The sequence below is a fragment of the Nelumbo nucifera genome, chromosome 6 (genome assembly GCF_055504915.1).
Source record: "Nelumbo nucifera cultivar China Antique chromosome 6, China Antique-T2T, whole genome shotgun sequence".
NCBI lineage: Eukaryota > Viridiplantae > Streptophyta > Magnoliopsida > Proteales > Nelumbonaceae > Nelumbo > Nelumbo nucifera.
Window position 1 is genome coordinate 7,823,780 of NC_142654.1, and position 26,752 is coordinate 7,850,531.

A 26,752-nucleotide genomic window follows, 5' to 3' on the forward strand; every position below is an offset into this window, starting at 1 on the left:
TCGCCCTTTCGGATATGGTCCATATCGACGTGGACTTGTAGGTTGGGAAAGAAATAGTTCCAAACTCTTATATATGGTTCAACACCTGTTGAGAGAGAGAGAGAGAGCAACTTTACAAGCCACAAGTACAGGAACACCAAGGTACATTTTGCGTATTTGGCTGTCTCGCGTGTAGTTCTCACTTCCAAGGACACGCAAACAACCACCCTACTCTTGCCTCACTTCAGTAAGAAATCTAGGTGCTCGCCTCGATCTCTCTGTAACTGCCTCTTCTAAAATTTTAAAAAGAGAATTGACACTTGCGACAATAACTCTACGACGCCCTACACAATGTGGCTTGAAGATGTCAAGAGTGTCAAAACCAACCCAAACAGTTAAAACATAGAAAAAATAAATAAATGTAACTAAACTACTTGAGCAAGACGGGGATGGCAAATAAAATCAGTACGAAGAATCAGAGACCAGATAAATTCATTGGAATTTAGGCTGTGAATTGGCTATATTAGTAGGTATAGCCATGCTTTACAAATATTTCCTCCAATATCAAAGGGCTTGGCTTGCTAACGTTTAATTGAGATTGGCCATTCAATCCAAGGACTGTCACTGCGAGAATGCCCATCCAATACTCCGAAGCAAAATCCCGTTGATTAGCCTGGCAGTTGTGTTAAAATTTGTATATATACAATATAACCCAAAGAAAATTGCATCATCATTACCCATACAGATCATAAGAGTTGCAGTCCTGGGCTCAGATAATAACTGCCAATTCTAAGATACTTCAATTCTCTTTATATTCAATAATCTTCATCTTCATCGTGATTATTAGAGTGGTTGCTCTTTTGAGCATTATACATCTCAGCTACCTATTAAAACCCAAACACCCAAAAATATGATAAGATCCATCTGTAGCAAACATACATTTATCAAACAAAAAGGGCATCTGTCTCACCTGATCAGAGGATGTGGCCTGTTCTGGGTTCTTGTCTTCTCGGATTCGAATCAGACGTGGAAAACGGAGAGAGATGCCCTGTTGCAATAGAATGAAATTAAATACAGGAAAAATGTGTAGTGAACATTTTTCTAACACTTGAACTGAAGAACAGAAATACAAATATCCCCATAAATATCAAACACCTAACCTTGTTAGGATCTACCACACCAGTTGCAGCACAATAAACAGGACTAATAGTCAAATCTGCCGCTTTCACCTCCCAAACCTGAGTGCAAAAAGAAAATGAAAACTGCAAGTGAATACATGATATATGTGAAAGAAGCACAGTGACTCTTTCTTAAACATATGATCAATATAAAGAACGAATTTTTTACATCCGATGGTTCTATACAAAGCAAGTAGCACTACACCAGCCTGTTTCATGTTCACAGAATCCAAATATTCAACAAAGGTCAGAGTAATGCTTTGTAGAAAAGACTATAGCTTAGTTGGAAATACAGTTTCTGCATGCAGTGGTTTCTAAGACTATAAAGCAACAGACCAATACATCCATGTATGTATATGAAAATTCTAATCCTGAGAAATTATTCTTAGTTGTTCAAATGACAAAACTTTTATAAGAGGCATTTTTCTTTTTACCATCAAAAAGTTTTCTTGGATTCAAACCTTTTCCCCCAAAATAACCCTGCAGACAGACAATTAAGAGAAAATCCTACAGACTAGCCTGGTGGCCAAACTATAGCAATGGATTTCAAGTACAGATCAGTTGAATTTTGAATACATGGAAAAAACTAAACCACACTGCCCTTCGGTAGATCAGGGCAAAAGTCTCACCAAGGTAGGAGGTATACAATCCCCACCCCACACACACATTGTCATAGGCTTATAGCCTAAACTATATACAGATGTTTAATTCTCCCAACCCATCCCAACCTAACCTAATTAGGGCATACCAAAACTGCCACAATAGAGGTCAGTTGGGCCAGGAGACCTACTTCACCTGCCTCTTAATAAGTAAGGCCAAGAAAGGCTTTGCTGGCAAGAGAACTTGTCTGTATTTTGGAAAACTAAATTCCGCGCATGGAATTCTCTTTCCTCAATTTAAATTTAGCAAATTGCTTAATAATCATCGGAATGGAAGGAAGTAGAAGCAGCCTATAATAAGAGCAAAAGCTACAACTTGGTGCAAATATCAAGCCAAAAAATTAGAGAAAAAATATATATACAGTTACACAGAATTTCAAACAACTAAGTTACTCTATGAGTTGCATGGACCATGCTAAGTACCAGGCTTGTTTAAATATTTTACTCTAATTTGTCTCTTTCATGTCGGTTCAGGCCTTTTCCTATTTTATTTAACTTGTACAATATTCATACATTTAGAACTTGAGCTCCACCAGTAGAAACAAAGAAGAGCATATATGATCAACTGACTAAGAAAGTGCATATGGAAATGAAAAATAAAACCACCAGGACAGAATGACATGGAAAGTAACTATCCATGTAAAGATAAGGAGATGGTAAGCACCTCAGATGGTTCAAACCATACATCTGGATTAACTGTATCTGTATGCCGATAATATGGCTGGAAATAAAATAGAAAGAGGATTAGCTTCTAAAACCATATGGAAACTCCAAATATGTATTATTTCCTAGTTATTTCCCTTCAAAGAAAAAAAGCTAATAACCTTTGGTTTTGGGATCACTTTTGGAAGAAGTCTGCGAGAACACTCTTCAAGTGTTGCCTCAGAAAATCCAGTGCCTACAGAGCAATAAACAAACTCCAAGCAGAAATCAATTTGCCAGAACAGCTATGGATGTGCTAATATTGGATTTAGAAACTCAACCATGAAACAAACTGCAGGAAAAGTTAAATTGTTTACCTATTTTGCAAATACTTTGAAATTCTTCTTTTGAGTCATCATAACAAGCAAGGAGGAAGGCACCATAAACACCTGCACAATAAATAATGTTAAATCACCAAAATAATGTATTCACGAAACGAAAGATTAGTAAGCTAATTCTGTTTCACAAAAAAAGAGGTGAGATTGTACAACATTTTATACTGTAATCAATTAAGTGAAATACCAAATTCAATCAACCAAGTTCCGTGTCAAAGCATAGCTAAATAACGGAACTGGGCCTGTTAAGCTTGAAAAAGGTAAAAGCTATTCTGCTGGGAGAAACAGCCCTTTCATCTTACAGGGATTTTTCTCCCATGGAGAGAACCATTGTGGGCAATAAAAAAAAAGCATAACCAATGAAACCATCCATCTGATATGAGAATCCCTGCATTGATCACATGAACAGTTTTCTGGTCTACACCAGCTACATATCTTAGATATTTTAACTGTGAATTACAGGCTGCATTGATCACTGCAGCCTGGCAAGTGAAACGGGTAAGGTGGCTTAACACATGAACCCTTTCATTCAACCATCTAAGCTGCTAGATGAGAAACCAATATCCAATGGAAATTCAGTTATGCTATGGCTATAAAACGAGCCTTGATATATAGGAAACAAATCTACAAGATCATTTATGTAGAAAAGAGCTCTATACCACACAGGACCTTACACATGTAAATAGATCCTTATCTGTTAATGTTTTATCTTTCAGACCACTAGCCACTGCCCTTTGGCAGAAGAGCCACTTTTCTGGTGTAAAAGTTCAAGAACTTTCAAGAGTTTCTGTTACTCAGGAAGAGAGAATCCACCACAAAATGGGATACAGAACAGAAATTGGGTGGACATAAGGAACATGTTCACAAATCAAAAATATAGAGGATCCCCTACTGATGGACAGTGCGAATTCCAAGTTTCCCACCAATGTTCAGAAAACCGGACTGGGCACAGAACCGGAGAAGGGAGAGGTTCACGGGTCAGAAGTTCAACCAGGGACCAACCGAAGGTCGAACTGTAATGACGTGGCATATACATATATATACTACAGGTCATATAAATACTATTTATATATAATATATTTTATAACTTTTAATATATTTAAATATGGTAGATAGATGGCAAGTTCCTTAGTTTTTAAACCAAATGACTAGGGTTCAAGTCTCTTAATTCACATTTTCTTTAAAATACGTGTATAATAAATTAATTAATATGTACAATAAGGAGTCATTAATTAACACAAGTAAAGAAGTGGACTAATGGTAATCAAGCAATATATGGAAATTAGAGATCATGGGTTCAAGTCTTACTAAACACATTTTAAAATTTCACTTGTTAAGGACCCAGGCGGATTCACAAAACCATGACCAATTACCGATTTTCCACTTAAACCGATCGGTCAGCCAGTTTTCATCGTTTCTTATCAAGTGCAGTTATTGGGGTATGACCAAAGCGGCCAAGGTCCTGGGTCACGGTTCAACCGGTCCGGTCTGGCCCGGTTTTCTAAAAACCGTTTCCCGCACCATTCATCCATATGGCTGGAAGATGCAGATTATCCAGTATAATCTAGCAAGGAGCCAAGGATTTGCTAACAAAGTGGTTCAGAAGAGGGAAAACACACTAAGCAAGTCTTATAAATGAAGGCAGAGTTGGAGCATAAAGGGCCTCATTTGCCCTCATCCCACCTTATATTCACAGGGAAAGTTTCAGCCAGAAGCCCTCGAAAACTGTTCAAACTATGCCTTCTGGGCACCTAACATTAATTGGAGGAAGATCTAATAAATGGTGGATATAGAGCATATGTCAACCTGGGGAATCAAAGAATGGCCACTTTTGCCCTATCTGATAGATGGTTAGATTGTCTCATGATCTCTCCACATGGGAGAAATAGAGTAGGTGCATAAAGAACCGAAGAGTGACCCAAATTTACATATTGTATACCCAGAGGATGCTTTTTTGTGGTGATTACCTGTACGTTTTCCACGACCATGAAATGCTGCAATTGGTACTAAATCTAATGAGTCGCCAACACTGTAGAACGGAGTTGGTGTTACAAAAATGTTTTGAGGAAAAGCACAGCATAAAGAAAGAAAATGACATGTGGAATCATGAAAGCATTTAGATAAGAAAGTGAGACTGAACTTTTTTACCTGTCCATATAATCTTTCTTCAATTTCAGCCAATTATGCGACCGTTTTGAAGGCTCATATGTGGCATCTCTACTTAGAGTTTTGACAATCAGTCCTTCACAACTGCAAAGACAAATTAATGGCTTAAAAGGCATGATTGCCCACTACAAAAATGACAATTAAGCTGAGATGCTAATAAATAAAAAGGAAAACCTTGTTACTAGATAGATTCCATGATTATTTTCGTTGTGTCATTCTACACTGTAAAAGCTCAATATCATATGAAGTTGATACATGAAGCACTTTTAATAAATAATACTTCATTGTTTCTCATGGTGCCTCTTGTTTAAAAAGCATAATATCCCACTGCTGCCAACATAAAGTAGTGCAAGCACATCTTTCTCTGACTACAACAGCAGCACCATTTTTTACAATATGTAGTTCAGCAATATGGTTGGGCAATGTTATCAACACAATGTAGTGATAGTCCTCTTGGCCTCTCTAGATAATGTGATGACTAGTTGGTGCATAGGTGTTGATAAGTCGACCAAAAGAAAATTATGTTATAAACTGTAAATATTGATGGTGATATCATAAATAAGTTGATCTAGGTTGCTAATATGCAATAAAAGAATGATAAGAACACATTTACAGTCAATTTTGCAAAACATAAAAAAGGCTGGATTGACTAGGATAGGGAGTTACAACCTTTGGTTTTAAAGAAAGAGAGCAAATACCTAAAGCAACAACATGCATGCAACAAAAATAAAAGCATATATTATATTAATTAAACTTAGAGATAAACACAAACAAGAAAAAATATATATGTAAAATAAATTTGTTGTTGACCAGGTGGACTACTCTACCCGTTCGATGCTTAGTCATCCAAGTAACCACATCATGAATATTGAACAACTAGACTATCTAAAATTAAATGGATCTACCTAAAGATCTGAATCAATGAGATATGAGATGGCTCTAAACCCATTCAAACCTAGTTTTTTCTTTGATGTTTATATTTTGTTAAATTTTTAGTCTGTAAGATAACATTATATGAAGGCCTGATACAAAACAAAAGGGCATTTTGTGCGTTAAGAAACAGATTAAGAAGTAAAAAGGCAGATATTCAAGCCAATCAAATGAATTGATGAATCAGAGTTCATGAGTGAGCTATCTATTCTAAAAGAACAAAAGAAATATCAAAAATCAATATTAGAATAACTTTCCACTGCCTTGTTATCTAACACAATGAGATGCAGCTAAACACAAAATGCAAGCAGTTACTTGGAATGAAGTTCATATATCATATTTCATTTTCACCCAGACAACACACAAAATGCATGTCAAAATACCTGGAATTAACAGCATTTTCAAGAAACTTTTGTATTTCCTCAAGGTCATTCGAAGTAATTGTTGTTGCAAATTGAAATACTCCTGGTTCTTCCTCAAATGAATTATAAAGATGCTGCACTAAACCAGAAATATATATATTACCTTTCCAACTCAAGCACGTAAAAGAAATTATTTTCGATAAAATGATCAAAATATTAAATGAGGTCATATAAACATTACATATCCCTAATTCTTGTAGAGGAATAATTGAATATTTAAGTGATAAACCAGACCTCATGTCTCAAAGTTCTATATCACCATTTAATATCAAAAAATTTTCCAGATGTAATATCATCAGCATTTTTTATAATTAAGATATAAGAATTGAATTATGTCAAAACCGACAATTGATGCATGGCTTTACATGACTAACGAGATAGAACCATGTATGTGTGATAAAACAAAAAAAGAAACAAAATCATTTGCTCCCAATGTCTAACAAAATGCTCAAGCTTGAACCGCCTGAAAATTCTTAAAAGTTGATAACAAAAATTCCAACTGCCTCTCTATTTTCCCTTTGACCATCATGTTCACTTTGCAGCTCATCTGCATGTTCCCTCCAAGGCAACAACTATATGAGATTTCATAAGCTAGACGTAACCAATTCTGTCCCATGACCTCTTCATAATTACGTTTGTCGACTAACGCATGAAAATCAAGACAATGTCATCAAGGTCAACCAATCACTATCCTACACAGATGGTAACACGGAGGGAGGACAAACTTTAGCTGCTTGTAGCTATAGTCTTATAGGTACCGTAAGGAGAATCATCTTAACTTCAATTCTCATCGGATATGTCCAGCGTCTAAAGACATGTTGACTTGTTACTCCATATTTATATATATATATATATATATATATTGTTTCAAGTTTTCCCTCCCTGACCAGGGAGGACAAACTTTGGCTACTTGTAGCTATAGTCTTATAGGTACCATAAGGAGAGTCATCTTAACTTCAATTCTCATTGGATATGTCCAGCGTCTAAAGACATGTCGACTTATTACTCAATATTTATCAAAAAAAAAAATATTGTTTCAAGTTTCCCCTCCCTGACCCTGAGGCCATGTTGAGCTGAATATTCATGGATCTAAAGCCAGGTTATTATCTGGTTATATTTGCCAATATGTTAGAATCTAATTTGTTAACCAGATTTAGCCATGTTAAGCTGAATATTTATAGATTTGCCAACTAAAATCCAGATTTGCTGGTTATATACTTATATCTGCAAATATTTAATGATTTAATTTATTAAATCATCAATGATAGTTTTATGAGATTAATTCATGAAACATCTCATCTAGAAAGGTTCAGTGCTTTAATCTATCATATAATCCACTAGAGGTAGAAGGGAATGCATAGGTGTCACTGTCACCTTTTAGGCAAATGAGCAGTTGAGCACTCAATTGGATCTTGGAAGCTTGAAAATATGCTAGACTGACTAAAGCATTGCCATTGCATATAGACTAGCAGGAGGTTATTGTTGTTGAATCAAAACAAACCATATTAATGATTTGATATAGCATAATTGGGGATATTCTGAAAAGCATTTTTCCGGTACTATTAGTGTCAATATTAGATTTGGTTAAATACATAGGAAAATACAATCTGTAATTAGGAAGTGTAATAAAATGGAACAGCAAAAAAAGAGTATCACAACCCTATATTAGATGATTCAGATAAGGCTTGAATTGAATTAAATCATATAAAAATATAACATGAACAGACACATAAAACTGGACATATAAAAGATTCCTTTATTCTGCAAAACTGGTAGAGTAAACAAGAGAACACCAGATTTGTTCCTACTTCCTAGCACTTCAACCAACATGAATTCATGTAATCCAAGCATTACCTCTCTACGAATGTTCAGTTGCTCCTGGAGAAGTGGTTGCCCATTAACGTACAGCATATCAAAGGCAAATATGCAAACATCAATTTTTATGTCACTCATGGACACACCTTTACGAGCACGAGTACTGAGGATCTGCCAGCAAAATATTCCAATGACCGTTACATTATTAAAAAATCAGGATTAGTTAATACAATAATGATAATAGCAGTTTTAACAGTGAGCATCCTGATACTGGAGTCAGAGAGTCAAACTTTAAGTCATTTTATACATGTAGCCATTAACAAATTACAAATTCTCCATCCAAGGAGTTAATATAACAGTTCGCCCTTTTGTGCGAGAATATCTCCAATTGCCTCCATATTTTGATACCTCTCGTAGATCTTTAGAACCTTCCGTCCTACAAATCTCATATCATAACTCCACGTAGATTCCTAGGTTTCAGAATTTCGGAGATTTCTTCAAAAGCATATTTTTCATCCTTATGTGCAAAATGTATTCCAAACTTGGTTGCCTCCTACAGCTCTACATTCCAAACCTACTCTCAACTTTTCAATAACAATTTCAATCATTACACTTAGTTTTTAAATTTTTTATTTTTCATCTTCCCTCAGAGAGTTTATAATCCTCAACAATTTGACCAAAGCCTTTAACCCATCTTAACCATTTTCCTTAGTCCTAAAGCCATTCTTAAAAGTTAAACACTTCCTACCCTATCATTACCCTCCTAGATGCACCCTCGGGTCAATGTCAATCCAGTCCTACATTTGGCATCAAAGCAAGCAGTCCTATATCATAGAGTATCTGAGTTGTAAGTCTCCCATCACATCCTTAAGATATGGTCTTTAGCAGAATGGAATAATGGAAACTCCAATATGATGAAGGGAAATAATGGTAAATGATGATTTACAACAGTAATGATGATAGGACTAAATCCGAAGATCTAAATGAAATACAACCTTTCAAAAGAGGAACTTAGTGAGATACAATAAGGACCAATGAGAGCAAAACAGAAACATTGATATGATTATAGACCAATATGAGTATGGAGTTTATTATTGTATTTTATAATATTCAGAGATTTGTAGGAAATTAGTCTTCATATAACCGTACTCTTTAATCAAAATATCTTCCTTCTGTTCATAAAAAGAACCTTTTAAGAATGTAAACAACAAAAAGGGAAACCAGATGCTATTATGGAATTGGGATTTTTGGAGTGCACAATATGAATCAGGCTGGTTATTGAAAAGAGTAGAAAACCTTATGTGCTGATTTCGGCCAAGCTTCTTGTGAAAGGAAGAGTAGAAAGTTGGGGATTTCAGCAAGAGACAAAGGAAAGGGAAGAAAAGAGAAGAAGGTCGACTAGGATAGATTGACTTAACCCTAGCTGCCAGCCCCTCATTCTATTTATAATTAACTTAAGTATGAGATATTACAAAGATGCCCTTAGTAGGGCGGCAACTCAACCTAAGTAATTACAACTCTTTAAAAAATAAAGACTAATGGGCCCAAGGCCCAACAACATCTTAATTTAAAAGGAAATAAACTAAACACAAGTCGGCCCACTCAACACTCCCCCTCAAGTTGGGAGTAGATGTCATACATCCCCAACTTGCGTAGATCATGCTCCAGCTTATTCTTTGCAACGCCTTTTGTGAGGACATCAACAAGCTGCAGATCAGAAGAAATGTATGGAAGACAAACTTCTCCAGAAGTTGCCCTTTCTCTGATAAAATGTCTATCTACTTCAATGTGCTTAGTTCGGTCATGTTGGACTGGATTATGAGCAATATTAATTGCTGCCTGGTTATCGCAGTATAGCATCATAGGTTCTTCTGCCTGAACACCGATTTCTTCCAATAGAGAACGGATCCAGAGAAGTTCTGAAACTCCATGTGCCATGGCCCTATATTCGGCTTCTGCACTTGATCTTGCCACAACTGTTTGTTTTTTACTCTTCCATGAGACTAGGTTGCCCCCAACTAGAGTGCACACTCCTGAAGTTGATCTTCTGTCATCGAGGCATCCTGCCCAGTCCGCGTCTGTATAGGTCTCTAGCTTGAGCTGTCCATGATCAGTAAACAATATGCCTCTGCTTGGATGTCCCTTCAGATAAGCAAGGATCCTGTCAACTGCCTTCCAGTGCTGGTCTCATGGAGCATGCATGTATTGGCTCACTACACTTACTACATAGGAGATGTCCGGTCTTGTCATGCACAAGTATAGTAGCCGACCCACAAGTCTTTGGTACCTCCCAAGGTCCTTTACTGGTTCACCTTCTGATGCACTGGTTCTATGGTTCTGATCAATGGGGGTGCTAGCTGCCTTTGTTCCAAGTTTCCCTGTTTCTTGGAGAAGGTCCAAGACATACTTCCTTTGAGAGATAAAAATTCCATGTTTCGATCTTGCAACTTCAATGCCTAAGAAGTATCTTAGTTCTCCAAGGTCCTTAATCTCAAATTCCTTATGCAGGTTCCTCTTCAGACTATCAATCTCACTTAGATCATTCCCAGTGACAACAATATCATCCACATAAACAATTAGGATTGACACCAAGGATCCCCTGCGCTTCACAAACAAGGTGTGATCAGATTGAGTTTGAGTGTAGCCAAAAACAATCAGGGCCTTTCTGAATCTGTCGAACCATGCTCTAGGGGATTGTTTCAAGCCATATAGTGACTTCTTCAGCTTGCATACCTTTCCCTCTTTAGCATTATCATAAAAACCAGTTGGAAGATCCATATACACCTCTTCTTGCAGATCCCCATTTAGGAAAGCATTCTTCACATCCAGTTGAAACAAGGGCCAAGAGTATGAGGCAACAAGAGAAAGGAGTATCCGAACAGAGGTCATCTTTGCAACTGGTGCAAAAGTCTCTAGATAATCAATGTCATAGGTCTGTGTGTATCCTTTTGCAACAAGTCTTGCCTTGTACCTCTCTATGCTTCCATCTGCCTTATACTTTATTGTGTAAACCCATCTGCATACAACTGTCTCCTTGCCTTCTGGTAGGTTCACAATCTCCCATGTCTGATTCTTAATTAAAGCCTCCATTTCTTCTTGCATAGCTGCCTTCCACTCAGGTTTGGAAAGAGCCTCACTAACACCCTTGGGTATAGACACGGAATCAAGAGAAGAGAGAAAAGCACGGTAGGAAGGAGAAAGTCCACTGTAGGATAAGTATTGTGATATGCAATGAGCAGTGCACTTCCTCTTCCCTTTTCTAAGAGCAATAGGGAGATCAAGGTTATCTATAATAGTGTTAGTGGGACCAATGGGAACTGAAATAGTAGAGGGATCAAGAGGAATACCTAGATCTGTATCAACCGAATCTGGAGTCTCCAAGGGATCGACAGGAAGTGGTGTGAGTTCTGCTGTAGTGGAATCAACCTCCTTATGAAGTCTCTGTCGTGAGTAATACTGTAAGACGGAACGCAAAGGGGGGGGCAAGGTAGGTGACATCAAATGGTTGTCAAGCATAGTAGTAGGCACAGGAACTGGAACTGGGAGAGGAATAGACTGCTGACTTACTTCCCCAAAACACTCCCCCTGAGAAGGATTCCTTGAGAAGAAGTATGTAGATTCGAAAAAAGTGATGTCCATAGTAACAAACCGGTTCCCAGAGACTGGATCATAGCAGCGGTACCCTTTCTGATTCTCTGCATATCCAAGGAAAACACATTTCTTTGCCTTGGGATCAAGCTTCGAACAGTAAGGACCAAGAATATGCGCAAAGCAGACACACCCAAACACCCTTAGAGGAATATGAAACATCTCCCCTTGAGGAAAAAGAATGCTGAATGGCGGTACCCTTTCTGATTCTCTGCATATCCAAGGAAAACACATTTCTTTGCCTTGGGATCAAGCTTCGAACGGTAAGGACCAAGAATATGCGCAAAGCAGACACACCCAAACACCCTTAGAGGAATATGAAACATCTCCCCCTGAGGAAAAAGAATGCTGAATGGCGGTACCCTTTCTGATTCTCTGCATATCCAAGGAAAACACATTTCTTTGCCTTGGGATCAAGCTTCGAACGGTAAGGACCAAGAATATGCGCAAAGCAGACACACCCAAACACCCTTAGAGGAATATGAAACATCTCCCCCTGAGGAAAAAGAATGCTAAATGGAGTGCTGAATCCAAGTATACGAGAAGGCATCTTGTTAATCAGATATACTGCCGTGAGAACAGCATCACCCCAAAAACGAACCGGAACTGTCGCTGTGATCATCATGCTTCTTGCCGTCTCAACAATGTGTCTGTTCTTTCTCTCTGCAACACCATTCTGCTGTGGACTGTAGGAACAGCTACTCTGATGGACAACACCATACTCCAACAGATATGAGGCAAGATGTCTCTCAAAATATTCCCTAGCATTGTCAGATCTGAACATCTTGATTCTAGTTCCAAACTGTGTTAATACCATCTGATGGAATTGTCTCACCAAGGATGGTACCTCATCACGTGATTTCATCAAGTAAATCCAGGAATATCGAGAGAAATCATCCACAAATAGGAGAAAATAGCGATAGCCGCCCATAGAGGGAACATGATAAGGGCCCCACACATCCGAATGAATAACATCAAAAAAAGAAGAACATCTTTTATTACTCGGTTTAAAAGAGTGTCTACAATGCTTTCCAAGTTCACAACCTTCACACTTCAACCTTGACAGACTCACAGACTCAAACAGTTTTGGAAACAAAGATCTTAAAGAAGAAAAAGACAAATTGCCCAGACGATTATGCCAAAGTATAATCTGATCCACAAGTTTTGACTCACTGCCCTTGCAAACATGATGACTTTGGTGAATTGGAAGAGTATCCAGGAGGTAGATTCCATTCACTTCACGACCACTCCCAATCGTCCTCTTTGAATCCAGATCCTGCAAAATACAATGTCCAGGAGAAAAAATTACTGAGCAGAGATTCTTAGTCAAACTACTAACAGATAACAAGTTGGTGCTCAATCTAGGAACATGGAGGACAGAGGGTAAACAAATGGAATCATTAATCTTGACAGATCCCTTCCCAGCAATAGGAACATGGGATCCATTAGCTGTAGAGACCCTATCTCTGCCAGAACTGAGCAGGAAGAAGAGAAAATGGTGGAGCAATGGGTCATGTGCTCTGAGGCTCCATACTCTATAATCCAAGGAGATCTCTCCTTACCTGAAGCAGAAACATAGTTTGCAGTGACATGTGGACTACCTGTGTGGGCAAGGGAGGTAGAGTGAGTTCCACCTGTGCTACTTGTACCTTGTTGTCCAGTTGCGGCTGAATTGGAACTAGTTGTATCCCTCTGATTCAGAAGTAACCCAAACCTCTCAAGCTCGGCCCTTACTGCAGCAGCTGCAACAGACTCCAAGGCAGCTGTAGTAGGGGGGCCGGAGTGTCACCAGTAACTGCCATATGTGCATTTCCTTTCTTATTCTTCAATCTGGTTGGCACAAGATGTGGGTGAAGCTTCCAGCAAGTATCTCTTGTATGCTTCGGTTTCTTACAGTAGTCACAGACTAAGTCCCTTTTGTCTTCCTTCTTGTTCTCATTGCCATTCTGTTTAGGTTTCACAGCACTTACCATAGCAGACTGATCAGTCATGAGATTCTTCATCATTACATCCCTCCTGCACTCCTCCCCTGACACGAATGCATATGCTTGGGAGAGAGTGACACTGTCCCTGGAAAGAAGATGCTGTCGTGCAATGTCATACTCAGGGTTAAGGCCAGCAAGGAATTCGAACACCCTATACTTCTCTAAGTGTCTTTCATAGGTAGCTGCATCCTTGGTGGTTTCCCAAGCAAAGGTCTCTAGATGATCAATCTCCTGCCACAGGGTCTTAAGGACTGAAAAATAAGCTACAACAGATCTATCTCCCTGCCTAGTAGCAATAATCTGATTTCTTAGTTGATAAGCCCTAGCAACATTCTCCTTCTGTGAATAGGTCTCTGCCACCCCATCCCATATCTCCTTGGCAGTGTTTGCCCATAAAAAGTTTTTACTTATATGTGGCAACATAGAATTACACAACCATGTCATTACCATATAATCTTCTTGCACCCACCGGGAGTTGCCAGTTTCGGGTTTTACCTCTTCACCAATAATATACCCCAATTTTCCACAAGCCCCAATGGCCATCTTTGCAGATTGGGACCATTCCAAGTAATTTGTACCATCCAACCTAACTGTAGTAATGGTTCCGGCTCCGAAGGGGTCTCCAGCACCTCCTCCCACTGGTCCCATTTCATTCCCGGGCTTATATTCAACTCTGTGTCCCTCCATGTGTCTCAAAGAGGTACAGAAAACAGCTAAAAAATGCAACAAGAATAAACAGAATACCTTCTGGAACCAACGACACTCCTTTGGTGTCCTGGACTTTCTTCCCACGAAAGATTCCTTTTCGGTGGGATGGGGAGAAGAGAGAGAAGAAGCAACCGCCCTCTCTAGAGGCCTCCAAACCACATGGAACTTGAATCGCCCCTTACAAAAAACCCAGAGGAACCCTAAAAAAAAATAGGGCGCCACTACCTAGGTCAAAATTGAAGAGTCCAACAAAATCAGAACTCTTCCCCTTTCTCCAGTTTTTCCTGATTCTGATGAGAAACCCTAGACCAGCTATAGGGCATACAGATCCACCAAGAAAATCCAAAAACTGGGCTTACCTGAAATCGATCAGCCTCTTAAATCTCCATGCAGTCGGCCAATCTAGGGCTGCAGGAACGAATCTCTTCAAGAACCTTCAACCCGCTCTAATACCAAGTAGAAAACCTTATGTGCTGATTTCGGCCAAGCTTCTTGTGAAAGGAAGAGTAGAAAGTTGGGGATTTCAGCAAGAGACAGAGGAAAGGGAAGAAAAGAGAAGAAGGTCGACTAGGATAGATTGACTTAACCCTAGCCGCCAGCCCCTCATTCTATTTATAATTAACTTAAGTATGAGATATTACAAAGATGCCCTTAGTAGGGCGGCAACTCAACCTAAGTAATTACAACTCTTTAAAAAATAAAGACTAATGGGCCCAAGGCCCAACAACATCTTAATTTAAAAGGAAATAAACTAAACACAAGTCGGCCCACTCAACAAAAAGCACCCTATCTCGATTGCCAACTTACTTTCTACCATTCTTCTTTATCTCAACAGAATTGCAGAAAAGTTGGGGAAAATCCAAAGGGACTTCCTACGGAGAGGATGGCAGCAAAGAGACAAAATACATCTAGTGAGTTGGGACCAAGTATGCGTTCCATAATCAAAAGGAGGGGCTAAGAACCAAGAAAATGAAGGAAATGAACACTGCTTTGATTGCAAAATGGTTATGGGGATTCAATTTGTCCAGCCACATCTCCTTTGGAGACGAAACATTTCAGAAGTTTGGGGTTAGAAATGTGAACTGGGATCCAGGTATCGTCAAGATACCTCATGGTTGCTCTTTATGGAGAGGAATTGGAAATTCCACAATAAATTCCTCCAAGGAATTGAATTGAAAATGGGTAAGGAGGACAAAATCAATTTCTGTATATAGAGATACTTGGTACAAAGGCAGATCCCTGATAGGCATGTTTCCCTCCTACATTATTGTAAAAACAGAGATGCTACTGTGCTTGACTCGTATGATTATCAAGCTAGGGTAGTGTCTTGGTGCCCAACATTGAAAAGGAACTTGACTGGTTGGGAAATAGAGGAGTTGGCATCACCGTTCAGGCTACTCAATAGGGCCTTCCGCCTGCCCGAATCCAAAACAAGAAGATACAACAAGTTGGAGGTGGGAGAAGTTGGGGAACCTCTCTCACTTTTATTATTATTATTTTATTTTTTTTTTGGATAAGCTCTTTGTCAAATCATTTTACAAGCAACTAGCTAGTAACCCTAATACAGCTTTCCCTTACAAGTATGACTGATCCACATCCCTTCCAAAGTTGCATTTCTGATGTGATCTGTGGTCCTGGACAGATGTCTCACTAGAGACTGCTTAGAAGAGGTGTCAGAATACAATCAGAAACTTGCATAATCTGTGGGAGAGACAGAATCTACTTTGTTTTCGTAGTGTGCAGTAGTGATATGGATATAAACTCACTTCTGCAACCTGCTCAATCTTTCACGTTGCTTTCCAGAAAGGGTGATAGATCACTTGTATCCCTCTGGAAAGTGAGGAGAGTAAGTGGGAAAAGAAGGAAGTTATGAAGCGCTATTCTGCAGCAATTTCTGGGAGCATTTGGAAGGAGAAAAATCAGACAGTATTCCAGAACCAAAGTTGCTCAGTTGATGAACTTACCAAGAAAATTATAGGAACCATTCACTCTTGGCTTGCTGCAACATATCACTTCAGTAATATATCTCATCACAATTATTTTGAACCTGCTACTTGCAGGATTAATGGAGCATTATATATACTTTTGCATAGTGGCTCACTGTACATGGCGATACTTGTTCATGCTTTCAATAGTTGGATAAATATAATACTTTACCTTCTGCTCAAAAAAAAAATAAAAAATAAAAAAAAAAACAGTCAAGGTACATAGTAGTGGAAGGAGATTCCAGAAGTAGGATTGGATGATTAAGGAAAAACAGTCAAAGGTTCATGGCATTGCAGGCATGCCTTAAGAGAAATGAACATCGTGAAAATAGAGTTTTAACAGCTAAGTGGGTCTCAAGATCAGTTAAGACCCTAGCCAATTCACATGCAAGACAGGGGATGAGCAGGGAACTTTTGTTTTAGGAGTAACAATTGAGAATTGTATGGAAAAACAAATTTGAAATGAATGAAGTGGTTAGGTAGTGACAATGAGTCCAACAATTGCATATAGCATTCTTTTTCTGAATAAATTAAGTTATACTATTAACCATTAAAAAACATTCAGATTGTAAAAGAATTGGCAGAATTACATTTTTTAGAAAGAAAAATGAGCATTTTTAAACAATCAACATGCACCCATGCTATCGATTTTAATAACATCATTGGATAAACCCAAAATAAACAAAAACAAAAGATCCAAGACTAAGATTTAGTGTGGTTAGTCATACTACCTGGAATGGCAGAATCTTCTGTTTATCACGATCATAAGCAACCACTTCACAGTCAAGAACAAATGATTTAACAGAGGACTTCTTCACTCTGCACTACCAATAGAGGTTAGAGATCATAAGGACCAATAGACAACTTTTTGAAATTGAACCTACACAAGAAATACTCTAATCCATCATATAAACGACTTAAGATAAAGAACCTCAATACCAGTGTGCAACAGCTATTAAAGAATCTACCCAATTATCATAAAACTAAGGCTACAGATGACAAAGCAATCTATATATATCATAGAGATGACCAGCACAGATGTATACAAATCTAACTAGCTGTAGAAATCCCACAGATTATCTAGCACCAAGCATGGAATTAATAAATGTACCTATTCAGTAGCTCTCTTTGTACAATATTTAACTTCAAGAATGGTATGCAGTAGCACTAAAATCATAAAATTACCAACCCATGTTCTAAAACCCAACTGGCATGGCCATCCAGACCGGCCTTCCAACCATACCTGTGACCAGTCAATAATACAGCAGATTATTAGAAGCCACACAAGAGAAATATCAGAGAGAAGCTTCCCCCAATCAACGATATTCACATTTAAAGGGTATTAAGGACTTTTATTCATGTTTAAAGGGTATTAAGGTCTTTTCTTCCTGTATATTGCCACCCGCTAAGATATGATTTGGAGAGTACACATTTAGGAATGAAAGACCAATTGTTACTATCTGTTTTAGCTAAGATTCTAGCATCAATAGGACTTGGTTAAGATAGCTCTAGAGTCAATCTATTTGTTAGTTGTTATTGGGTTTCATTTTCTTTAAAATTTTCTTTTTTAACAATTGGGTTTTATGAGGAGTTTAAAGGAGAAAGCCCATAAAGTAACCTGCTTTACACAGAAAAAGGTAAACTACTTCTTTTTCTTCACTTGTAATCTTATTAGAGGAAAGAGTAATGTATGTTGGCCATTGCATGAATTTCTACAAGTATAGCCAATGGATTAGTTATAGATTTCAAGATTGAAATTTAATTGAGATTATTTAGGGATTTTACTGCATAAATTGATTGATCACTTCTATCCTGTTTTAACTTAATTTCTTTGCTCATAAATGTTAGTTTGAAGTATTCTCTTGGACACGTGTTGCTGCAACATGTTAACAACTCTAAACAACTTATTGACACAATCAGTTAAAATCAACATACCTAGAAAGTATTCATGTTCTGCAGCTGGCGCTGTCTTGATTGGGATCACTTCCAGCCAAGTTGGAACAGCCATTAAAAAATATATGATAAACTGGTCATAGCCAGTCAAAAGCACAAATATTTTTCAATAGAATGGTGTCCAAATAGAGTGGAAATAATATGAGCATGAAGAGCTGTTTTTTTTTTCATGTTTCCTAGACACTACTCTTGCGGGTAAGGAAGATAAGAGCAAGAACAAAATGTGAAAACGACTGAGCAAAGCCAACCATCTTGACCAGATCAACTTATCCATTATTATCTTTAGATCGAACTCCAGACTTATAATACTTAAAAGGAAAATGTTGCTAAGAGCAATCGCGCAAACAAAATCTTCTGCACATCTCAACTGTCTGATCTGCTTGAGACTTGAGATTGGAGCTTGGTATTAGGTGGACCTGGACCACACTGAAAAATACCAGAGAGTGAGCATGGGTGTGATTAGGGTTGGAAAAAGAAAAATGTAGTCTGGAGTTAATCATGGACATCCAATATGGCTTGATCCTGGATCCTTTGCACCCACTATTGACAGACCATGGTCAAGAGTCTTAGTGTGTGAGTGCTCTTTGCCACAACAGTATATGCAAATTGCAAACCACTCACCAAAAAAAAACCTTCAACTTGCAACAAGACTATATTTTACACTAAACATGGTTTGATCCTGGTGCAGTCATATTGTATCGTGCTCTCTCATTAGATCTCTCCCATTCACCCACTGTCAACAGATGACGGTCCAGAGCCTTTGTGCTTGTGAAAGTGCTCTTGCAACAAAAGTCTATGCAAAAACATTGCAGCATACATATATACATACATGCATGCAAGCATATTCTAAACTCTATGTTGATTTATAAATAAGAAAAGGACTTCATCCAACACAAAACAAACAATTCTACCAATAAAAGACGTACCTTTTAACAGAGTGCACAACATCAGGAAATTTTCCAGTATTTCGTTCAGCATTTCGACTATATATTTCAACTGAACCATCTTCCATATAATGTATCTGAATTGAATGACAAATCGCATATAGAACATGAAACAGATATGAAGGAAAGGTAGTAATAAACTGGAAATTTACAATCACCTGAGCACGTTCTCCATCATACTTGTATTCACAGGTGAATTCTGTGTCCTGAAATTTATCCAAAATTTCAGATACACCTTTGGTTGGTTTTGCCAACATAGGTCCAACCGGTACACCTAAAGTAAAGTTGCATGTCTCTTGGAGCTTCCACACACCGCCACTAAGAAGAGCAGGAACAATTTTATCATAGATAGGAAGTACAGAGTAAACTTGTTTGACAATTTTTGCAGCCTGAAAAATAGAATAAAATAAAAGCCATGACTGAGAAAAAATGCATAATATCAGGAAATAGTCAGGTATCTAATTACACGTAAGGAAAACTAAACCCTTTCTTGCAGATTACTAATCCCATGCTCACAGACTTTTTTGTAAGTAGAAATTGTACTAAAACAACAGGGAGAAAACATCTAGATCAAATTTCCACCAAGGATCCCCAATCAATGGATAAAAGAAGAAACCAGTACCCAAAAGAATCATTGGAAACACTGAATGCCCTGAATTAGAAAAAATAACAAAACATCTCATGGAAATTTTTACATGGGGAAGTACAAAAGGAAAATAGTCTCATAATATTGTCAATTTACACTTCATGTGTTCTGGAACTTTCTATTATTGTGCAAAGGACTAGGATATCAATAAGAATTTCATGTCCATTCGGAAGATGCAATAGCGGGCTTCATCTACTTAATGCACAAAGAGGAATTAAGATTTAGGTGAAGAATCAAATAGCATTGAGGCAAAAAATTTGATTGCTATAGAAGTAGAAATACAGAAGGGCATTCTTACATCTAATGCTCCATTGTCACGGGGGTAGTTCTACAGCGGAAGAAACCCGTGCGGCGTCCTGGCCGAGGCAGGCCAGGACAAGCCTTTCTGCGCTTAGAGGCTAGGAGTTGCCCGATGGGATGGCTCCACCAACGTCAGTAGCACTGGATCATGACCTCAAGTCCAATGGCCGGGGCACTCTCCTGGCTCAGACCGGTCCATGGGAGGCGCCGCTTACGTGCTAAAGGGGGACAACCATCAGGGAAGGCGACCATGCGCCGATTAGGTGACTTGGCACCGATGTGAAGGGTCTCCTGTATGCCGATGATGACAGGCACCTGTGTGCCATGATGATAGGCAACCGCTTGGGCCGGAACACACCCGTGCGCTAAGGGCAACGGGATAGCTCAATCAGCTTGGGCAAGGGGCTGGCGAGGTAAAGGGACGTGCTTGAGCCGGGCCCGCATGCCAAACCTCCCTTGAGTATCGGTAGCGCAGTGCCGGTCCAACACTGTCCCCATGAGCAAGTGTGCGCCCATGAGGAACCCTGGTAGCCATGCTAGCCGTTAACCAGGGCCGCCCCGCAAGGGGATGAAGGTCTAGGAGTGCCAAGGTTAGGCACCCAAGGAGGTCGACCACCCCTCCTCAAAGAGTACGTTAAGCTTCTGGTGGTCTGCCTGAAGATGACATCAGTTCTCCCAAAAATCTTACAGGCGAAAATGACGGGCATGTCCCTAACGTAAGCCTGCCAAGCGTAGGCAAGGCTAAGCCTGTGCTGAACCGTAACAGGCTCCCCCACTCAATTCATTGTCGTCCTCGACAATGACTCCTTCCGTGAATGGGCGTTTGAGTCCCGCGCCATCCACTCTTCTGCCAGTTCGGGGCTCGCCTGGCTAACCCGGGTCTTGCCTATATTGGTGTCCATTTATGGGGACGGAACCATTTCACCATGCCGGCCTGCCTGGACTTCACCCCCAGTGTCGAGGTTACTCAAACCGCGCAATGGCTATGCCGTTGACTGTGAAAGAAGGGCCCTCGAAGAAATGTGTGTGGTGCTTCGCGGAGGTCCGCCCCATGTATCATCTTACCTCAAGGCTCAACCGTCTTCATGGTAGCTTTTCTGTGATGCTACCGAACACGTTGATAGGTCTACTCCTCATGTTGGCGATGACACGGGTACCCTTTCACCATGCTGGCCTGCCGACTTCACCTCGCCCTGCGCGGGTTACTCAAACCTAGCCATGGCTTATGCTCTCTGGGCCCTCGAAACTACGCTTCGCCTCGCCGACTCGGGCTACATCTTCACTCCGAGGGGGCCCCACTGCTGCTGCCTCAAGGAGACCTGACCGCTTCGGACGCGAGTGTGGCAACTTTTACCCATGAGTTGCCGAACATGCACTCGCCTTATGATGAGCTTCTGCTGCTGCAAGTGTTCAACCTGAAAACTGAGCATGTCCACCTAAAACTTTGCCGGTGTAGGGCCGCCATGCTCCAACGGCTAGCGTAACCGCATTCCTAATAAGGCCCACGCGTCTGCCCCCGCATGAGGACAACAACCAATGCGTCTGCACCCGCAAGGGAAGCTGTTTTAGGGTCATTGGAATGGGAACGCGAACATTGAATGGCCTCTTGATAGGCCTGATCTGAATTCTGCTCAGGTAGTGTACCCACATTCCTATCAAGGCTCACGCGTCTGCCACCGCATGAGGACAACAACCAAAGCGTCTGCAACCGCAAGGGAAGCTGTTTTAGTGTCATTGGAATGGGGACACGAACTATGAAATGGCCACTTGCCAGGCCTGATTTGAATTCTGCTCGATCCTGGGTGGAGGTGACTAGGGACCGCACCCCACAAAATGCTGCTTGTCGAAATGACCGCTTCAACTGGCTCTGGGCTAATCTGCTGAAAACCAACTGCTGTTGCAATTAGCCAACTTGCTCTGATACCAACTGTCACGGGGGTAGTTCTACAGCGGAAGAAACCCGTGCGGCGTCCTGGCCGAGGCAGGCCAGGACAAGCCTTTCTGCGCTTAGAGGCTAGGAGTTGCCCGATGGGATGGCTCCACCAACGTCAGTAGCACTGGATCATGACCTCAAGTCCAATGGCCGGGGCACTCTCCTGGCTCAGACCGGTCCATGGGAGGCGCCGCTTACGTGCTAAAGGGGGACAACCATCAGGGAAGGCGACCATGCGCCGATTAGGTGACTTGGCACCGATGTGAAGGGTCTCCTGTATGCCGATGATGACAGGCACCTGTGTGCCATGATGATAGGCAACCGCTTGGGCCGGAACACACCCGTGCGCTAAGGGCAACGGGATAGCTCAATCAGCTTGGGCAAGGGGCTGGCGAGGTAAAGGGACGTGCTTGAGCCGGGCCCGCATGCCAAGCCTCCCTTGAGTATCAGTAGCGCAGTGCCGGTCCAACACTGTCCCCATGAGCAAGTGTGCGCCCATGAGGAACCCTGGTAGCCATGCTAGCCGTTAACCAGGGCCGCCCCGCAAGGGGATGAAGGTCTAGGAGTGCCAAGGTTAGGCACCCAAGGAGGTCGACCACCCCTCCTCAAAGAGTACGTTAAGCTTCTGGTGGTCTGCCTGAAGATGACATCAGTTCTCCCAAAAATCTTACAGGCGAAAATGACGGGCATGTCCCTAACGTAAGCCTGCCAAGCGTAGGCAAGGCTAAGCCTGTGCTGAACCGTAACACCATGGCACCTAGACATTAAAGTTAGCAAAAATAAGAAGCATACAGCATGAGAAAATTCCATGCATTTCATACCAGCATGAAATGAGAAAACTAAAAACAAAAATGCTTTTGGCATGAAGTAAAATTATTTGCAACATCTACCCTTAATAAGAGATATTCATTCATAAATATCCTGGTAAAAAGATACATCAACTAACCTCTTCAAGCGGAGACTGAATTTGTGAAGATGGGTTTGAATGTTTTCCAGAATATACAGCAGCTTGTCCTAGAGCTACCAGGAGAGTCTGTTCTGCCAAACCAATTCTCAACTTTGACTGCAGCAACAACAGTTCAGAGATGGTATGGGTGAAGCACAATTACACAAAATCACAAAACCACTAGCTAATAGTGTTCAAGTCCATACCTGCAATAGACGAACCAAATATAAAGGTTCACAATCAGTAGCTGCAACAAGTAGCCCTTTGATATGTTTCCTTTTCTTGTCTTGACTATCTTTTCCAGATTCCTGTTAAAAACTCTCAGAAGAAAAAAGACAATTAATGGGACATAAAAAGGAACTGAATTGTAGCATGTCTTATGTCAAGAACATATTGACACATTTTAGACACAACATTGGACAGTTATGACCATATCTATGAATTAAATCCTAAGATTTGCATAAATGTTGTGTGTTGTTTATGTTTTGTTATACACTGCCTTTGTTCTTTTATTATTTGTAGCATGTCTTATGTCACGAGATGCTCATGCATACACAAATGTATGCATTATAAATATGCATATGTTCTTATGATTGTGTATGCATATATGCATCTATTTGTATAGCCATGGCCACATTCCTGGATGTCATGGGATTGATGTGTCTGATTATATGTGTCAAAACATGACACTAGTGTCCATATCCATATATTATGATTCTAATGTTATTTTCTGTTTTCACTCTTTTCTTAATAATAAATATTCTTCATTAACAATCACATCTCAATTAATAAAACTCTCTCTCTTTGTTCATGGTCAGTCCAAAATACCAATACCAAATTCTAAGAGGGATGCTGCCTGCAGTCTAATCTTTGAGACTTGCTATACTAGCCTGATTTCCATCAACATTCTTGACCAATATGTGAAAGTAGCTTATCATATTAAGTACATAACTGCAACTTTACTTTCTCATCAGAATGTCAGTGCAACCATGCAACCATTCTTGCTTACATCAATCAGCTTGGCATAGCACCACACAAGTCACATGCTCAATCAAATAATATGAAATTGGAGTAAGGTACCCATAATCAATCATCAATATTTTTCAGCAATAGCTTCTAATTTAAGTACGCATGCTTGAACAAAATATGATGCCATCCTAAATGCATGGCATAATGTAGTACTAACTATTATTACTCAATTTAATAGCCACGTATCTATTCTTACTAAAAGCAACCTCATTATACACACACACACATAGTTAGAGAGAGAGAGAGTGGATTGTGGCATAATCTGACATATAACTAAGCTAAGACTCCTTGGCCAGTAAAGTATCTCAAAAATTCATGTTTAGTCAATAAACAATGACAAGTAACCCACCTTGGCAATTACACGAAATGTATCAAAAACTTTGGCAACAGTTAAAGGAGGAGGCTTGAACATCACACTTTGAGATGAGCGGCTTTCTTTTGCAACAAGGCCTAAGTCTCCCAATTCCTAACAAACAAGGAATAAGTTTAGTGTCTGATAGTAAAACCAAAACAAATGCCGACCTACATTTCTTCGGCAAAACAGTATTTCCATTTCCAAGAAAAAAACACTACATTTTCTTTTTTTAATTTTTGGATAAACATTAATGACTAATCTCCTAAAAACCAAAACTGATAACTTAGATCAATACAAATAAGTTGCTTACTCCATAATTTCACAGAGTCCCTCTTATTTTGCAGTTTTTTCTTACATTTTTAGGATAAATATTAGTTTATCACAGAATTCAAGAAGCCCTGGTGCATATGGCCTTCTTTGTTAGTTATGTTTAAAATTGTCTGATAGCACTGTAACATTAAAAGGGTTAAGAGACAGGAAACGTAATTTCTTCTGTCCTTTATTATGCCCAATTCTCGTAGCTTGATAAAAGTTACACTCTTTGCATCATAGTCGTCACAAAGAGATATAAAATGTAGAGGTCAACTATTAAAATGTTCCAATGAATTCCTCCCCAGGGAAAACGCCCATTGCTCATAAACCATAACCGGTAGTAATAACAAATCCAACTGTGAATTGACTCATAAAATAGTTTAAATAACATGAAAAAAAAAAAGAGGAAAGAATAAAAGAATAGAGGAAAAGGATTACTTTGAGTTGTTTCTTGATCATTTCTTCTTTCCTTCCATAAGCCTCAGCAAGCGCCTTAATGAGAGCAGCATCTCCAATTCCCAGTTCCACACCCTCATGAGCTGGGGCAATCTTATTAGCCGAGAGATAAATGACGGGAATTAAATCTCCAGGCGTAGAAGCAATTATAGTCCTGAAAACATTACAGAGAAGTTCCGTAATAACAATCCTCCCCGTTTCATTGGCGATCATATCAAAAGCACGAGCAACAAACAGAAATGGCACTGGCTCCCCATCTTTCCAGAAAGCAGCGGACTTCGGGTCAAAATCTGCTGCCTTCTTCTTCAATTTCCCAATCCTTTCTTCGACACTGATGGGCCCTTCTCCCTTTTTCGCCACTGCCACCTTCTTCAAATTGGGTTCTTTAGGTTCTTCAGTTTGTTTAAGCTCCGACTCTGTCGTCGGAGTTCCATTATCTTCTAGCGCTTTTCGTTTCTTGGGTGAAGGACGGGTGACTTTCTTCCGAGCGGCGGCCGCTCGAGCGTTGGCCATGAGGACATCGGCAATGGTGCGCTTTTCGGCCATGGGTCGTTTAGGGTTTTTGGAGGAGAAGAATCTCAGGGAAGAAGGGCTAATAGAAAACGATACGCGGGAAAGGGGTGAAGACGAGTAGAGAAGAGGAAGGAATCGAGCCTGAGCTAACCAACATGAGCTCACTGTGGACATCAATGCTCGTAAATTAGTATATCACGCATCATTTTTTTTACGTTTAGGGCAACTAAAGAGCACTCTCATACTGTCTGATCTTCTCCCAACTCCCAAGTCCCAAGCATCAGTCAAAATGGCGGGAAATGTCTTGCCCTTGCCACTACTGGCTGGCAATGGTCGGATTTGGGACGGTGGACTTCGATCCGAACTATCCGGATGGGAAAACCCAACCCCTTAGTTACGTACACGGCTGCAAACGGATCGGATATAATCGGGTGGACCAAGATCCAATTTTGATTTGTTAATGTATTCGAATTGAATTCTAAGGAGCATACTAGCGACTCGAACCCACCACACTAATTTATCGATATATGCAATCTGATGTTTGATATATAAAAAATAATGGATTAAATAATTAAAAGTACCCTTGAGGGAGTTCATATCTGCGCCCCATCGGCTCTCGCCCCACAAACGCCCTACACGCCGAGCATCCGCCATCTTGTCATGGGGTAGTTTATAGCGGAAGAAACCTGTGCAGCGTCCAGGACAAGTCTTTGTGCGCTTAGAGGTTAGGAATTGTCTGATGGGATGGCTCCACCAAAATCAGTAGCACTGGATCATGACCTCAAGTTCAATAGCCGGGGCACTCGGCTGGCTCAGACCGGTCCATGAGAGACGCCGCTTACGTGCTAAAGGG

At 40.0% G+C, this 26,752-nt stretch overlaps 1 protein-coding gene across 2 annotated transcripts; it reads right to left on the minus strand.

Annotated features, from left to right (window-relative positions):
* Positions 1 to 444: 444 nt before the first annotated feature.
* LOC104604553 (DNA ligase 1) lies at positions 445 to 26,245 on the minus strand. Of its 2 annotated transcripts, XM_088889772.1 has the most exons (18): positions 25,369 to 26,245; positions 24,613 to 24,729; positions 23,441 to 23,542; positions 23,235 to 23,351; positions 19,568 to 19,798; positions 19,392 to 19,486; positions 17,702 to 17,755; positions 17,244 to 17,331; positions 8,226 to 8,357; positions 6,333 to 6,445; positions 5,002 to 5,103; positions 4,821 to 4,882; positions 2,836 to 2,907; positions 2,641 to 2,714; positions 2,481 to 2,537; positions 1,140 to 1,217; positions 950 to 1,027; positions 445 to 863 (listed from the first exon to the last, which is right to left on the minus strand). In XM_088889772.1, the coding sequence occupies exons 1-18, from the start codon at positions 26,071 to 26,073 to the stop codon at positions 795 to 797; spliced, it is 2,346 nt and encodes a 781-aa protein (XP_088745898.1). In that variant the 5' UTR covers positions 26,074 to 26,245; the 3' UTR covers positions 445 to 794. The 2 variants fall into 2 exon arrangements, with proteins under 2 accessions (XP_088745898.1, XP_010267243.1); XM_010268941.3 differs by lacking the exon at positions 17,702 to 17,755 and having other exon boundaries at positions 25,369 to 26,239.
* Positions 26,246 to 26,752: the final 507 nt, after the last annotated feature.